The following is an 18204-nucleotide window of genomic DNA, read 5'->3' as shown; positions in this document are numbered from 1 at the left end:
CAAGTATGCAAGGGAAAGAAAGAAAAGTCATCTGTCAATTTTGGCAGATGACTTTTCTTTCTTTCCCTTGCCTACTTGCTCTGGCTAGGACTTCCAAAGCAAGTATGTTGGCAAATGGGATCTAATTAAACAAAAGAGCTTCTGCACAGCAAAAGAAACTACCATCAGAGTGAACAGGCAACCTACAAAATGGGAGAAAATTTTCGCAACCTACTCATCTGACAAAGGGCTAATATCCAGAATCTACAATGAACTCAAACAAATTTACAAGAAAAAAACAAACAACCCCATCAACAAGTGGGCGAAGGACATGAACAGACACTTCTCAAAAGAAGACATTTATGCAACCAAAAAAACACATGAAAAAATGCTCACCATCACTGGCCATCAGAGAAATGCAAATCAAAACCACAATAAGATACCATTTCACACCAGTTAGAATGGCAATCATTAAAAAGTCAGGAAACAACAGGTGCTGGAGAGGATGGAGAAATGGGAACACTTTTACACTGTTGGTGGGACTGTCAACTAGTTCAACCATTGTGGAAGTCAGTGTGGCGATTCCTCAGGGATCTAGAACTAGAAATACCATTTGACCCAGCCATCCCATTACTGGGTATATATCCAAAGGACTATAAATCATGCTGCTATAAAGACACATGCACACGTATGTTTATTGTGGCACTATTCACAATAGCAAAGACTTGGAACCAACCCAAATTTCCAACAATGATAGACTGGATTAAGAAAATGTGTCACATATACACCATGGAATACTATGCAGCCATAAAAAATGATGAGTTCATGTCCTCTGTAGGGACATGGATGAAATTGGAAATCATCATTCTCAGTAAACTATCACAAGAACAAAAAAGCAAACACCGCATATTCTCACTCATAGATGGGAATTGAACAATGAGAACACATGGACACAGGAAGGGGAACATCACACTCTGGGGACTGTTGTGGGGTGGGGGGAGGGATAGCATTAGGAGATATACCTAATGCTAAATGATGAGTTAATGGGTGCAGCACACCAGCATGGCACATGTATACATATGTAACTAACCTGCACATTGTGCACATGTACCCTAAAACTTAAAGTATAATAATAATAAAACAAAACAAAACAAACAAACAAAAAGAAATAAAAGTCATCCAAAATGGAAAAGAAGTTAAATTGTACCTATTTTCAGATCAGCATGATCTTATATATAGAAAACCCTAAAGACGCCACCAAAAAACTATTAGAACCAATTAATAAATGAATTCAATAAAGTTGCAGGACACAAAACCAACATGAAGCTATGGGGGAAGAAATTTCTAGAAACAAAAACTAAAATATTTAAAGCAAAGTGAATAAACAAGTTTAATAGCAAATTGGACACAGCTGAAAAGACAATTAATGAATTGGAGAGTTTCTCTGAAGAAATTATGCAGAAGATAATCCAGAGAGTTAAAGAGGATGAAAATGTGAAAAAGAGAACAAGTGTCATGTCAAATAAAGAAAGTAAAGCATAATCATAGTTCTAAAAGAAAAGAGAATTGAACAGAGTCAACAGGAGAAAAAGAGAAAATATCACAGAGGCATTTAAAAAGACTGTCTCTGAATTTTTTGTCATGATGATAGACATCAATCTACAGATTCAGTATGTCTGACAAATCCTAAGAATTACAAAAGGAAATATAATCTGGTACACCAGAGGACAAAGATATTGATTAACAGAATTTGATATATTCAGTATGAGTACTGTAATTTCTAGTGTAAGCAGTAAGTGAATAGAAATATATGACTTTCTAACTATTGGAGGGGAAAAAAGTAGAATGAAAAAAAACTAATCCCTCCCCTTAAAAATAGCAAAAAGGACAAGGAAATTTCAGGACAATTAAAGAGCATAAATTTAGATGGTAGAAGTAAATATTAGTACATTAAATATAAATGAATTAAATATCTATTACCTGCTCACTGTGCCTCCATCCTGTCCTACTCCTGATACGACAATGTATCCAGGAACAGAAAAAGTCAAGCTTTTCTCTTTTACCTCCCCTTCCTTTAGGACTAGGATTTCACCTGCATCTAATCTCCTGCCTTCCCAACTCCACTGCATGGGGCAGTCTTAATGGCAAATAAGGTTCAGACTGAGGAATCAGCTTGCCTATAAAAACACTCAATCAAAAGATCTGTCGAAGATATTATATTCCACCATCTATAGTAAATGTTCAGAAAACATTATCTGTTGTTTCTTTATTATTATTTCCTAACAGGCCCCTAGCCCTCAAGTGCACAGCTTGGAGTGGTTGCTATGGTTGTTTCTGTGGCATTTTCCATGTTTAATCATCACATTTTCCCAATGATGTTATAAGCCCTCAGAGGCAAGGACAACAGTAGCACCAACAATAACAATAAACTAATACTGCTGAGCAGTTCTGTAATACATATGCATACATACCTTCACGCCTGGGTTTTCCTTGCCCTTTCGTCCACCTGACACATATCCTTAAAGAATCAGCTTGTGCTTCACCTGCTCTTAAAACTCTTTTCTAGGCTGACTAGGGGAGGACTTGTCACACTTTATTGTGTTTGCTTATTTACAGATGTCGTTTTCCACTATAAACTCCTCAAAGATAGAAACCGTGTCTCATACCTGTGTAAGTCTACTCTGCTCAGAATATCATCTCAAATAAATGAGTGAATTGACTGGATACTTACAATGCTCACAGCAACCTGCAAATTCATTCATTCTTTCTTAGTTCAGTTTTGCTGAGTTGCAAGGCTTAGAAAGTAAATGACTTGCCCAAGGTCACACTCACACTCTATTACCTGCTCACTCTGCCTCCATCCTGTCCTACTCCTGATACGACGATGTATCCAGGAACAGAAAAAGTCGAGCTTTTCTCTTTTACCTCCCCTTCCTTTAGGACTAGGATTTCACCTGCATCTAATCTCCTGCCTTCCCAACTCCACTGCATGGGGCAGTCTTAATGGCAAATAAGGTTCAGACTGAGGAATCAGCTTGCCTATAAAAACACTCAATCAAAAGATCTGTCGAAGATGTTATATTCCACCATCTATAGTAAATGTTCAGAAAACATTATCTGTTGTTTCTTTATTATTATTTCCTAACAGGCCCCTAGCCCTCAAGTGCACAGCTTGGAGTGGTTGCTATGGTTGTTTCTGTGGCATTTTCCATGTTTAATCATCACATTTTCCCAATGATGTTATAAGCCCTCAAAGGCAAGGACAACAGTAGCACCAACAATAATAACAATAAACTAATACCGCTGAGCAGTTCTGTAATACATATGCATACATACCTTCATGCCCGGGTCTTCCTTGCGCTTTTGTCCACCTGACACATATCCTTAAAGAATCAGCTTGTGCTTCACCTGCTCTTAAAACTCTTTTCTAGGCTGACTAGGGGAGGACTTGTCACACTTTATTGTGTTTGCTTATTTACAGATGTCATTTTCCACTATAAACTCCTCAAAGATAGAAACCGTGTCTCATACCTGTGTAAGTCTACTCTGCTCAGAATATCATCTCAAATAAATGAGTGAATTGACTGTATACTTACAATGCTCACAGCAACCTGCAAAGTAATTCATTCTTTCTTAGTTCAGTTTTGCTGAGTTGCAAGGCTTAGAAAGTAAATGACTTGCCCAAGGTCACACTCACACTCTATTACCTGCTCACTCTGCCTCCATCCTGTCCTACTCCTGATACGACAATGTATCCAGGAACAGAAAAAGTCGAGCTTTTCTCTTTTACCTCCCCTTCCTTTAGGACTAGGATTTCACCTGCATCTAATCTCCTGCCTTCCCAACTCCACTGCATGGGGCAGTCTTAATGGCAAATAAGGTTCAGACTGAGGAATCAGCTTGCCTATAAAAACACTCAATCAAAAGATCTGTTGAAGATATTATATTCCACCATACATAGTAAATGTTCAGAAAACATTATCTGTTGTTTCTTTATTTTGTTTCATTGTTTATTTGGTTATTACCAAATTCTCACTCTTCCCACTCTGCCATATTACCTCCTCAAACTGCCTGTGTCTTTACAAAGTCCCCTGAGAGTTTGCTGATTTTTGCTTATTGTGCATCAAATGAACTCATTTGACATGTCCTGCATTCTGTAGGTGATGACTTGGCTAACCAGAGAAGTGTCACATTCACCTGAGGTCCCAGAGCTGGCCCCTGGCAAACGGGAAATTTACATCCCAGTCCCAGTTCCCAAGCATTCACTTCACATCACCACCCTTGTAGGAACCAGTGTATGTACAGGCCCTGGGCTGGGTACAGTTACAGAGCTCAGCTCCCGTGATGACTATGAGCATCTACTGTCAATTCCAGCATTGGATCTTCCAGCAGTGACTCTTCCTAGCTTTCAAGTGGTTTGAGTTTAGCAGGAAAAAAAAAAACAACACACTTAAAATGTGTGCTGTGTAGCATTTTCCCCCTTCCTTTGGCATTTTAAATTTTCCATGTATTTAAGCGTAATTCAATATGTGCATAAACACAAATTATCTCATCAAAATGAAGGCAGTAAGATCAGCTGGTTGTTTCCAAGACTTTTTGCCAAAACCTCTCTTTACTCTCTCCAGAGAGCCAGAACTAGGCTGCCTGTTGCATATTTAGCATTCGGGTGACACTTTTCAAACCCAGCATTCATTTTTAATGAATTGTTGCACCTATAAGCCTAAACAGAGAGGTTGTGGAACACAGCTGTATTCTAAAAATGAAAGACAGGTAATAGAGACATAATACATCCAAGTAGTAGGAATCTGTGTTAGTTTGGGAGACACTTTATACGTTATTAGTTTTATAATAATTTTAAAACCTCAAGTAAATAAAAGATTTCTGTAAAATAAAGTTTATCGTTAATACGCCAACTGATCTCAATCCATTCAGTCATTCAAAACTACCAGGTTCTTTGCACATCCAACAATTAAAGGTGAGAAGAACTATATATCTCTTCACCCATTACTGCGATACTAAGAGATACGTGATTTAGACAGCTAGACAGCACACCCCAAACCAAATTCTGCCACACAGAGAAATATTTATTAGCAAACAGGCACAAAGCCATTTCTATGAGTTTAATACAGTACCAGGGTTCAGACATTTCCATGAAATATTAACTCTAAACAAACATAACAGCATTCTAGCCGTAGTCTTCAGCTAACATGCTAATGGGATTAAGTTGCTAGAACCCTCTGTTAGTATGTGGACACAAGACAGATTGGCATACCTGGTTTAGGCATCACTCCAAACAAAGTTTCTAATCCAGGATTACTAGATTCCTAAACCGTATTTATGCAAGGACAGGGGTGTCTTTAAATAGCGCTAGCCAAATCACATATCTCCAACACTCCTTAATTTTCCAGTGCAAAATAACTTCTTTTATTTATTAGGCTAATTAGGGAACCTTCTAGAACTCTCTAGAGATAAAGATCATTAAGGCCTTATAGTAGTCCTTCAAACACTACCAGCCACTCCTAAAAGATGTGTGTCCAGTTAAAGTATTTTAAATTTTAGCTACAACCTTATAGAGGATTAAGAATACACACACACGCACACACACACACACACACACACACACACACACACCTGTCTATACTAGAATATTTAAAAGTAAGTTATAGACAATATAATAGCTAGATAAAACAAAAGAATAAGGTATATGGGTTTTATAAAGACACACAGTATAGTATAATGATGGTGTCTCTCTGGACTCTTCCATAAAACAAAGGCATATTTTTTAAACTTTAGTTTGGTTCTTAATTACACAGAAAATCACAGCTTAGTCCATAATTAAATCCAAAGAAAGTGAAGCCCAGATAAATGGCATGACTTGCTGTAGGTTGTCCTGATAATTAACGGCAGCGTCAAAGCTGACACAAATCTTTAATCTTTTCCATGCTGCTGTGGGGCCCACAGGTAATAGATGTCTACAAATAAAAAAAGGTTTTCTAAATATAAAAATCATCCATAATTCTTTGTAGAAACTGTGAAAAAGAAAATACAAATGTAAATAATAAAATGTTAGTAATAATTCTAGCAGCACTCAGATACAGCCACCATCGGTGTATTTTTCTAGATACTGAGGTCACCTTGTAATTTTGGTTTACAAAATTTACATACCTCACGCATGGTTTTGTGAACTGCTTTTATTTCATTTGGTTTTATATTGGAATCAATTCACCATGACATTTAATAGCCTTCAAAACAGGATTTTTGTAATGGCTGCGTGTTAGTCCATCATATTAACATTTATTTATATATTCCTCTATTTTGGATGTAACAGATACTATTTCAGAAGATTTGTTTTTTATAATCTCTCTAAGATGAATATTTTTCTCCTAGAATGTAAACACTATAAAGGCAGAGAGTTTGTCTTACTGATCACAATACCTTCAACCCCCCAGAAGTGTCTGACACATAGTTGGAGCTCAACAGGGATGGATGGATGGATGGATGGATGGATGGATGGATGGATGGATGGATGGATGGAAATGTATATTTGTATTTACCTCTGATAATTTCTCAAAAGTCTTCTTAGTTTGAGCACTAACATTGATTCTCTAGTTATGCTTGCTACACAGAATACAGGGCATCTATTTATCTGAAAATATTCATTATCCCATATTGTACTAGAGCCATATTCATTCTTTATCTGACACATCTGAAATTAGTTGTTATTTATCTGAAATTCAAATTTAATTTGATGTACCACATTTTAATTTGATAAATCAGACAAACCTAGTTCTTAACATACCACCTTCACAAGACAGCCTGGCTAGAATACTCCACTGGTCTCTGAGCAAAAGCCTAATCCCCTTAAATAGTCTAAGCTCATTGACCTATAGCAGCCAAACTGAGTGCTGTAAACAACCTCTATTTTTGAGCTCCTGATCTTCTCCATTAGTCAAGACAAATTAGAAAAACAATAAGAAAGAGAACAACCCATCATGACAATGGAAGAACCAGGCCATGATCTTTCCAAGCACAGACTGCAGCATTTTAGCATCTTCCCAGCACTGCTTCCCTGTCTATCCCTACCTGTCCTCCCCTGCCTCTGATTTTAGTCATCATGATGCCTTCCTGCTTCTCCAAGGGACTCATGATCTGATCCTTGCCTCCCCATCCAACCACCTGCCTGCCCGTCTCCCTCTCCGCACTCCAGCCAGCTTGCATGTCTCTTCGTTCCTCCCCTGCACCAGGCTCCTTCTTGCCACAGGATCTTTGCACATGCTCTGGCTTCTGCTTGGAAAGCCTTCTCTGTCTCCTCCTCCCTCCTCCCATTCCTTGGTTAACTCTTAGTCATCCATCATCACAGCTGCAAAGTCACTTCCCTAGGGAAGCTGTCCCTTTTTGCAGGCTGGTCAGCTTCCTCGGATCTAAGCTGTTAAAAGTTCTGTGTATTTTCCCTTCTCTACACTTACCATAGTTGACATTTTATTTTTGCTCTGGGATTATTTGATTAATGTGCTAGAATCAAAACTCCACAAGGGCCAGAACACCATGGCTTTTTTTGTTATCACTATGTTCCCAACACTCAGCAAAAGAAAAATAAAAAACTGGACCCTCATTGTCACCTAATGGTGGTACTCTAATTCTCTCATTCCTTCCAAATGTATCAGCTGAATTTTTCAATAAAGAAGACATTTCCCTTATCAGCTCTTCCGTAACTGTGAGGTACAGTTTATACAAGAAAAGCAGAATAAATGCTTGAATTTTCCCCTTTTATTTACCAGTTTTCAGAATAATCAGAGGTGACAGGCTCCTCCAAAGGTAACAAATGAGTTTGGTTTTACCATTTTGAGTATTATGAATTCATGCATGTATACATGTTGATGTGTTTCAGTCCACTAAAGTCATTATTCTTTAGGATGCTCAAATTGTCTCATTGTTGGCCAGTAGAAGCCTGGGCCCTTTTGCCATGACCTCAGTTGTCTTTAATAGCTGTCCGGCTTGTATGACAAGACATTCTTGGATCCCCTTGTACAGCTCCTGACACCAATCTGGATCAGCTATTTCTTCAAGAAGGCCTGGTTCCTTGTACATTCTTATTCACCTGTGGTTTCAATTCCCCAGTCTCTAAAAGAAACACTACAAATAGAAATTCTGTTCTGATTTTTCTCCTGTACAGCGGACCTGTATACCTAACAGATGACTGGGCATTGCCATCTCTGCCCACAACACACATCCTGAATTTGACTTGTTTGCACATGAAGTCATCATCCATCCCCAAGATGGGCTCTGTATTACGCCTTCCTCGGGGATCAGTACTTGGAGTCGGGTCAGGGCAAGATACTGTTAGTAACATGTGGAATTCAGCCACACCATCATGAGAAGGTCCTCTCTGTGTGTTCTGGCTAAACCAGCCTTCTACCAGGTTAGCACGATTCTGGGCTTTGCAACATTCATGACCTGTTTGAGGGCACTGAAGGAGATGCTCAGCCACATCCCTTAATTTGCATGAGCCTGTGGGAAAAATATTTTTAAGAAGTCTGGCTGTCTGAGCAGGCCAAAGGAGAAGATGGAAGAGAAGGTGGTTTCCTGAAAGCATGAAGCTGTGACTGTTCATATTTTGACACCATCCCAGGAAGAAGAGGCTGAGGTAGGAAAGTACAGTCAGCTCTGGGAGTTCCCTCTGGAGAAGCTGGCTATGAGACGTGGAAGAAGCTCCCCAGCTGCAGTAGAAGGCACGAGAAGGTTTCAGGCTTTCCAGGTGGGCGTAGAATGGGCAGCAGCACAGGCATAACCTGGAGTGGCAGAGGTGCCAGGGAAGAGGGCAGACGCCATGCGTGACATAGCAGGGGGATCACACCGCATCCATTGTGCATGAGACCACCTTTCACCGCCCAGGCGACTCAAGGAGATAACTGGATGGGTGGTTCCAGGAAAAGAATGGACATCCTGCTAGGCCATCATATGCTGTCTCAGAGCACTGAGGTTTGATAAATGTGGTGAATTTGGAGGCACTCACAGCTGAGTCCCGGCACAGAGTGGGCACATAAGCAACACCATTTTCTCATTGCCCAAGCCAGCCCCTGCCCACAGCACCTCCACTTCCCAGAGCCACACCCAATCAGTGGCCAACTTATGATTCTAATCTTGAATGTCTGTCGAGATCTTTTCCTTCTCCATCACTAAGCTCTCTCCTTTAAGTAAAATTTTTTCTCCTGGAGGAATGCCTCCTGGCTGATGCTTCTGCAAATCACCTCACTTCTCTTCAAGCCCTCCTCTGTTACAGACTATTCCAAATATTTTTTTGTTTTTTTGTTTTTTTGTTTTTAACTTTTGCCTACCTTGTCGGCTCACGCCTGTAATCCCAGCACTTTGGGAAGCCGAGGTGGGTGGATCACCTGAGGTCAGGGGCTCTAGACCAGCCTGGCCAACATGGTGAAACCCTAGCTCTACTAAAAATTCAAAAATTAGCCGGGTGTGGTGGTGTGCGCCCGTAATCCCAGCTACTCAGGAGGCTGAGGCAGGAGAATCGCTTGAACCCAGGAGGCGGAGGTTGCAGTGAGCCAAGATCGAGCCACTGCACTCCAGCCTGGGTGACAGAGTGAAACTCCATCTTAAAAAAAAAAAAATGCCTACCTAAATATAACGTAAAACTTTGAGCTCACTCTGAAATATATTCATATTTACTTACAAGGGGAAAATGCCCTACTGAACTGAAAATTATGTGTATTTTAGAACATACACATAAGTTAAAAGAAAATGAGAAAAATAAATAGATGTGATAATACTTTATTTCATTACTCCGATTAATAGTCTTACCAATCTCACCCGAAGACTGCCTGCAAAGTTCTTGAAGGAGCTTGGGATTGTAGGTGCTTTTGATGTTTTATTCAGACTGGACTAGATGCTTTAACCCTGAAGGTGCATCTTACGTATCTAAAAAAGACTTTCCTTAGGGCTAAACATAACAGAAAAGTGATGAATGAAGGAATCTGTCCAACATGTCATCTTTGATTGAAGATAAATACATTCATCTTATAGTTCTAGCTCGATTAAACTGAGTCTGTTTAATACGCCCTGTCTGCAGCTAAACTAATTATTTCAGGCTGGATTTTCAATTTCTTACCTAGCCCTAGGATAAAACACAGAGTTGAATGGTTACGTAATCACCAGGTGCTGCTCAAGTGGTGATTTTTCAAATCAAACATGGATCTCAAAGAAGAGAAGCAAATAACAACAGAGATACTTCTTGTGCTAGGGCCCTGGTTGCAGGACGGTGTCCCACCAGGCTACAGCTCTTAAATGGCAGAACTGCTGCTGACACCTCTGTCGTTCTTGCAAGATCAAATACCAACTGCGTTGACTTCAAATCTGGCTTAAAAATAGGCCTAGCAGGCACAGTTTTCTCATCAAAACAAATTAGCCTAAAAAATAGCATTCCGAGAGACCAAGGGTTAGGAAAATTGTCCTGTGAGTGTTTTGAATTCTTTGTCACCCCTCGTAACTGGTGCCGTTCATGAGGGAGCTTATTGGCTTGGGGGATGACAACTTGAACAGCAAAACAGGATGTGTCACCACCAGGCCCCCTGCTCTGCTGCAATCTACGAGAATTAATCAGTTTTGGGTTTTTTTGTTGATGGTGACGGTGGTTTTTTTCCTTTCTTTCTTCCTTTTTTATGTCAGCGTCTCAGATGGGCAGACACTGAAACAGCTTCTTATTTGCATGCGGTGTGGCCTGGCGAGGGTGAACTGAGGACACGCAGAGCTCCCTCTGACTTGGCACCGGCAGGAAGTCGGCGGCAAGAAGCTACCACTTTTCAAGCCTGGGTGGCTTTTTCTTTTTTCTCTCTCTGTCATTCATTTTGGAAGAAAGCATAAGTTTGATTTCAAACAGAACACAAAAACTTGGAAGGAGGGCCAAACACAGGCAGGCAGATGATTCTTGTGCCCACTTTTACTTGTTTTAAATTTAATTGGAGAGGCTGCAGAGGTGGCAGAAAGGGGCCAGAGGATGGTAGGTGCAGACTCGCTGCGGTGACAATGCCCCGGGCACCCCCTTTCTGCACAGTGGGGCGCGGCATCCAGGGGCAGCCTCCTCTCCAGACACCTGGGCAAATCCAAATCTGTGTTTCTTTGTCATTCACCTGAGGAGAAGTCCCTTATTCCAACAACCACTCCCGTGTGAGCAGTGACAGGTTTGAGCAGAATGAGTCAACACTGAAGTGATGGCTGTGCCATTTCACAGGAATTTGCTTCTTTCTTGCTGGTTTTCAGATGCAGTTCGAGGCTCCCATTTTTTTCTCTGGATTTGAATCTCGTCCACAGATCACTGCCGCCTTGCAGCTGAGTGTGTCATTTGCAGCCCTGCTGTCTGGGGCCCGAGACTCCATACAAGATGTGCTCAGAGAAGCAAATGAGCAACTCTGCTCTGATAGGGGCAGCAAAGAGGCAAGCAGCTACCAACAGAAGGACACTGAGTTTCTAGGGGTGGCATCTGGCCAAGGTTCCTCTCATATCTCTCAGATAAAACACCAAATTCTTCCCCAACAGAAGCAGCAAAAACATATAACATAGGCCAGCGCAGCAGCTCACACCAGTAACTTATGCCTTGGGAGGCTGAGGGGGGAGGATCACTTGAGGCCAGGAGTTGGAAACAAGCCTGGGCAGTATAGCAATATCCTGTCTCTACAAAAAAAATTTTAAAAATTAGCTGGGCATGGTGTTGCATGCCTGTAGTCCCAGCTACTTGGAAGGCTGAGGTGGGAGGATCACTTGGGCCCAGGAGGTCAAGGCTGCAGTGAGCCATGATTGCACTACTGCATTCCAGCCTGGGTGACAGCGAGACCCTGTCTCAAAACAAAACAAACAAATAAACAAAAAAACCATAATACAGAGTATTTATAAGTTGCCTTATTCCAAGGAACAAAAAATGGTGGGAAACTATGACAGTATAATATGGTATGTGGTAATATTTAGATATGTCTAAAATGTCACTTTGATGAGCAAGTTTTATCATTTTTATACTCATCCTAAATTATTTTTTTCCAAATCAGAGTGCAATGGCCCTTGGGAACTGGGAAAGAATGTCTTCCCAGACCTGGAGGAAGCTCCAAATGACGGGATCCTAATGATTCTACAGGTTCCTGGCTTTTCCCAGCAGTCCCTGCCCCCAGAGTCACCCTTCCTATAAATATCCCCATCCCACAAGATAATGGTCTTTTCAAATTTCATTAAGTTTTTGTCTCTTACCAAATTGCTATCTATACTTTTAACAACGTTTCATCACCTGAAGAGCTTTACGGGGTTTGCTAACCCCCTTGCCTCCTCACTAGCTAAATATCTCATCTCAGATATCCCTTGAACTTGTACCTCTGCAAAATTAAAACGACTACATACTATGGAACGTCTTGAAGGTGAACACCAAAATACCACATCCTTTGAAGGGCCAAGCGTATATGCTAACCTATGTCGTAGGACAAATTTATAACCTGGTGATCCAGAAAAGGACCATCCTCTAAGACGGGGGCTAACCTGGCTTTCCCCTGTGTGGTTATAATACCTGGAAAAGACATGATTTGAAAGGTGAATATATTTGAATTGCTACAATAAGCCACAATCTAACAAGGGTCCATTTCTATTGGCCATGGAGCTTCCATTTCATTAGGATTTGCCACTCTGATGATGTCCTCTTACCCAACTGACCCAAAGACTTTTAACATCACACCTTTTTTTTCTGGGCTTTTAAAGCAAGTTTTTGAGGCCAGAGTAAATCATGATAGGCTGTACAAAAGTCTTTACCTGGAAGCCCATCAAATATATATTTTTATAAGACCTGTTTTATGTTTGTGCAATCAGTGTGTGTTGGCTGGAATGAATTCTCTATTTGTTTGTCATGTGGAAGTATAACCCATGACAAGCCAGCCTAGCAAAGTGGTTCAGTGTGTTGGGTTCTGTGGAACCACATAGACACTTCCAAACCTTATCCTGCATTTAGCTCTTTGACCTTAGGCAAATTACTTTATTATCTTTAGCCTCATTTCTTAATTTGTGGAATGGAGATAACAAGGCTCATAGGGTTGTTGTGAAGATTATGTATTTAAATTGTGTAGCCGCAGTGCTTGAAACAACCAATAAATAGACGATTGAGAGAGAGAGAGAAGATAGATGGATGGATGGGCAGATGAACAAATGGATGGATGGACGGATGGGTGGATGGATGGATGCATGGATGCATGGATGGATGGATGGATGGATGGATGGATGGATGGATGGATGGATGGATGGGTGGATGGATGGATGGATGCATGGATGGATGGATGGATGGATGGATGGATGGATGGATGGATGAATAGATGGATGGATAAGTAGATAGATGTATGTATGTATGGATGGATGGATGGATGGATGGATGGATGGATGGACAGATGGATGGATAAGTAGATAGATGGATGGAGAGATAGAAAAATAGATGGACAGGCATCAGCAAAAGAAGAGTTGCTACTTCTGGGATCTGATACTGAATGACTTGAGACAAATCTTGTGACCTGCCAATATCACAGGGTCATATGGAGCAACTTTGCTCAGATATTGGCAGCAAAAGGCCAGCAGGCACAAACAGAAGGACACTGACTTTCTGTGGGTGAGAAAAGGGGAAAAGAGAAAAGAAAAAAGGGGAGTGGGGCTAAACAAATTAAATGATATTTAAGGTCATTTTCAATCCCCTGATTCTGAGAAAACAGGACTCTGAAGTGTCTGAGCACACTGAAGAAGGGCATTTTGTTAACGACACTGCTGTTTATTTTTGACTGTTTAACTTTCACCACAATACACTCTTTCATGCAGATTCCTCTTTGCCTTTTTTCTCAGTCTAATTCCTTGAATAAGAGTCCTATGTGAAGACCTAGGCTTGACTAAGAAAGCTTGTCTTGCAAGCAGGCTAGTCTGTATTGCCTAGTCTCCTGAATTATCTAGAAACGGCTTTTGTCTGCTATAAGCAGAGACCCAAAGTAAGCATGGCTTAATCACATTATGGGATGACTTTCTTTCACATGGCATGGTCTGAGGAGAGATGACCAGGGAGCATAGGAGGGCTCCACATTGTCAGCAGGAACCAGGTACCCTATATCATTCTGCTCCACCACCTTCGGCTGTGGGATTTTGTTCTCCAGAACTCACCTCATAGGCACAAGATGGCTGCTGGAGCTCCAGTCATTCCACTTCTTTGCAGATACAAAAAAGGAGAAGACAGAAGTACAAAAGGTCACTTTTTCCAGCTGGGTCAGCCCCCTTCACAAAGCCTTCCCAGAATCCCATCCAGTGACTTCCACTTACATCTCCTTGGCCACAATTCCAGCAAGGGACACTGAAATATAGGCTTTTAGCTGGGCACGTGTTCACCTTCCTGTGATAGCAACAGTAGGGAAGAATGGAAATTGAGGAGGCAAGTAACAGCCTCTGATACAGCTCCTTCCCCGAAAAGCCCTTGTAAAAGGCCGGGTACCCTGTGACAGGTTCTCCACCTTGCTCCATGGGCAGCCTGCATCCCTGCCTACCCCTTCCCACTGTCTTTCCTCCTCCCTGGTTCTTATAAGCAATCCTAGCTCCTCAGAGGCGGCTCTGTAGCGAGGCTCCATCTATGGAGCTTGACTTTAGACTTGGCCAAGCTCTGCTTCACCTAAATAAAGGCATCATCTCAATACTCTCTAAACTCATCCTCCCACTCCCAATGGGAACAAGCACATGGAAACAAACGCAAGGGGAGGGAGAAGGCGGTCTCTATCCTTGCTTCCGGGATGGCATTTCTACCAGTGTTATCACAGTCAAACATGGTGGCAGTTTCCTTTTCTTAGGCCTCCCTCAATGTGTGACACACCCCATGGCCCTTTCATAACTAGGAGGAAAAGTCCACATCTTGCCAGTGAAGAGGAGGCCACAGCCTCTGCCAGGGGCTCCCTTTCCCCTACCCAGGAGGTCACGATGAGATTGGGGATGGCAAAGCCAATGCTGCTCTTGCCCACAACCCATCAGAGTCCTCTCTTGCAGGCTTTGCTTTGGCATAGGGAGGGTGCCTGCTTATTAAGCATCCAGATGAGCAAACTCTGCCACTGCAGTTCTCCTCCACCCAGCAGCCGGGAGCCTGACAGCAACCAGATGGAACCAGGCTGGGCAGGAATAGGGAGGGGCAATTCCCTACAAGGCTGGCCCAGAAGACATGGCTGTAGAAGACTGCTGGCAAGTCCATAGCTGAAAAAGATCCCATGTCATACTTTGCTGCAGAGTGCTCTCTGCAGAGTCCCCGAATCACATTGTAATAAAGCCTGATGGGTATTGACAGTTCACCTGGCTCAGCTGCCTGCCTCCAGATGTGGCTGCGTACAGTAGGAAGGCCAGACATGGGGATATTATTGGAAGCAACACACACATGTGCACACACACAAAATGCACATGCACATACACAAATATGCACGCAGATGTGTGCATGCATGTGAACAAATGTGCACACTCAGGCATGCACACATATGCATATACCCATGTCCTCACCCTGCTTTGAGCCTGCCTACATCCTGGCCTCAGATGCAGGGCTGGGCAGGAAGCAGAGGAGAATCCTCTGCCACAGAAGGCCTGGCACCAGTGTCAGGACCATCAGCCTCCCCACGCTGTGTCTCTGCCCCAGGAGGCAGGAGGCTCTCAGGATGCAGCACCTCTGGATCTACCATGTCCCTCCTACACCTGGCACTCCATCACAAAACTCTAGGTGCCCTGAACCTGGTTCCAGAGACATGCATAGCCCCTGTCCACCCCTCCAACTCCACCTGGCCTCCTCTTCATATTTCATTTTTTTGGATTTGGGTCTGAAGTCCTTCGCCTTTGCCCTCCAGGCCGTGGTGATGCCAAGCTTCAAAACCCGGCCTAAATTCCTAGGCCTGTAAAGCTTGCCCACAGTCCACAACATCTCAAGGCTCGCTGGTACCTGCAGCGGAGCTCTTTCCCCACTAATTTTTCTGACAGCCCCCAGCAGACATCCACTTCTTACTTGTGCCAGCATAGATTATGGTAACCCCATCCTAATCCAAGTGTGTGGCTGGTAAACTCTCCCCAGCTGAAATACAAAATTTTAGTAGTGTTTACTCTTGGGAAGTTTTTTTTTTTTCTTTTCTTTTGAGAGTCTTGCTTGGTCACCCAGGTTGGAGCGCAGTAGCACGATCTCGGCTCACTGCAACCTCTGCCTCCCAGGTTCAAGTGATTCTCCTGCCTCAGCCTCCCGAGTAGCTGAGATTACAGGCATCTGCCACCACGCCCGGCTAAGTTTTGTATTTTTCGTAAAGTTGGGGTTTCACTATGTTGGCCAGGCTGGTCTCCAACTCCTGACCTCAGTGATCTGCCTGCCTTGGCCTCCCAAAGTGCTGGGATTACAGGCATGAGTCACTGTGCCCGGGCTAGGGAAGTACTTACATATTGAGGAAAATCTCCATTATTCTACAACTAGCTCCTCTCTGCTACCGACTTTGGGGCCAGCTGGAGCATGTCCAGAAAATGCAAACTAATTCTAAGCTCCAAAAGGAGTCTCCTGCAATTAAAAAAGAGAGACCAGGAGAGAGCAAGAAGGAATTTCTCCTTCAACATATGTACATGGTACAGTAACTGACATTTTTATGACCATTATAATAGGAGACTGGCATTGCCTCTTGCCTGAAGATGAGAACACTTGCTTTGTGGGCGTTTCTTCACTCTCTTGCCTGCGATCAGCAAAGCCTCTGTCAGACTAATTGAAGGAAAAGGAGGATCGCTATGCAAACAAAATAGACGGCATACAGACACAGAGCCTTCGTATTTCAGGTAGACTGCGGACCTTGCTGCTCTATACCTCTTTTCCCTCCTAGCCATCACTGTTTTTCCTTTATGTCTCGCTCTCTCTCATGCTGGACCTCTCCAAGCAGAGAGGGTTTGATAGAGTTGGTTTAGTAAGATCTGATACTCAATGCCTACTTAGGTTCCAACCTGACCCTGTCTCCTGCCACCAAGGGAGCCAGTCATCTGCATTTTGCAGCTTGGAGAACCAGAGGTCCGTGGGACTAGCAGGCCTGCCCTGTGTACTTCGTTTCCATGCATTTTTATATTATTTTTAATTGACAGATCATAACTGCATTACATTTATGGCATATAATGAGATATTTTGATAGATGTACACATTGTGGGGTGATTAAATCAAGCTAATGAACAAATCCCTCAACTTAATTGCTTGACATTTTCTGTGATGATACATTGAGTTATTTTGTTACATATAACTTAGTTATTTTGAAATATGCATCATTGACTGTAGTTACTCTGCTGTGCAATAGATCTCAAAACCTATTTTTCCTGTCGAGCTGAAACATTGTATTCTTTGACCAATAACTCCCCTTTCTTCCCTCTCCCCGAGCCTCTGGTAGCCATCATTCTACCCTCTACTTCTATGAATTCAAATCGTTTTAAATGGTGAAGCTCCATCTCTACTAAAAATAAAAAATAAAAAAAAATTAGCCAGGCATGGTGATGGGCTCCTGTAATCTCAGCTACTTGGGAGGCTGAGGCAGGAGAATTTTGAACCTGGGAAATGGAGGTTGCAGTGAGCCGAGGTTGCGCACTGCACTCCAGCCTGGGCAACAGAGCAAGACTCCGTCTCAAAAAAAATTAAAACAAAAACTTGTTTTAAATTCCACATGAAAGTGAGATCATGCATTGTTTGTCTCTCTGTGCCCAGTTTATTTCACTTAGCATTTTTAAATATCTAGCGACTGGCAACTCTCATCCAAGTGCTCATGTCTCTGGTTAAAGAGAAAACGCTAATTTGCTGGGATTCAAGGCTGACCAGTCAGGCCTGGTGTAGGCTTGTTGCACCTCCTGGCCTGCATTTTTTCCTACTGCCCTTCACCCTCCACCTGAGCAGTCCCCTCTCTGCCTGTGGTTTCCATTACAGTCCCATTCTATCATCTCCCATTTCCTTCCTGGCGCGTCCTGCTGAGCTCCAGACCTATCTATCCAGCCCCCTATTTAACGCCCACCCTTGGGTCTTTCGTAGTCATCTCAAAGGTGGTGTGTGTCCAACCTGAACACTTGAACCCCCACTGCCCCACCTGCCCGCACCACCAAGTGTGTCCCTCCCCCAGCGATTGCTGCCACACTCTGTGGTGTTTTTATTTTCTCATTGCTGGTGCCAGAACGGGGAGCAGCTATCCCTGGCACCTGGCTCTC

General features: G+C 42.6%; 1 protein-coding gene across 1 annotated transcript; it reads right to left on the bottom strand.

The window, feature by feature from the left end:
• Positions 1 to 4930: 4930 nt before the first annotated feature.
• Positions 4931 to 9452, bottom strand: LOC129525030 (uncharacterized). The gene has a single exon (XM_055353183.2). The coding sequence runs from the start codon at positions 8588 to 8590 to the stop codon at positions 8042 to 8044; it is 549 nt and encodes a 182-aa protein (XP_055209158.2). The 5' UTR covers positions 8591 to 9452; the 3' UTR covers positions 4931 to 8041.
• Between the last annotated feature and the right edge of the window lie 8752 nt (positions 9453 to 18204).

Source organism: Gorilla gorilla, chromosome 8, assembly GCF_029281585.2.
Source record: "Gorilla gorilla gorilla isolate KB3781 chromosome 8, NHGRI_mGorGor1-v2.1_pri, whole genome shotgun sequence".
NCBI lineage: Eukaryota > Metazoa > Chordata > Mammalia > Primates > Hominidae > Gorilla > Gorilla gorilla.
This window is presented reverse-complemented; position numbering and strand designations above follow the sequence as displayed.

Coding starts and splice junctions, on each gene's coding strand:
- LOC129525030 (XM_055353183.2), bottom strand. CDS start 8,590: ATGAACAGTCACAGCTTCATGCTTTCAGGAAACCACCTTCTCTTCCAT.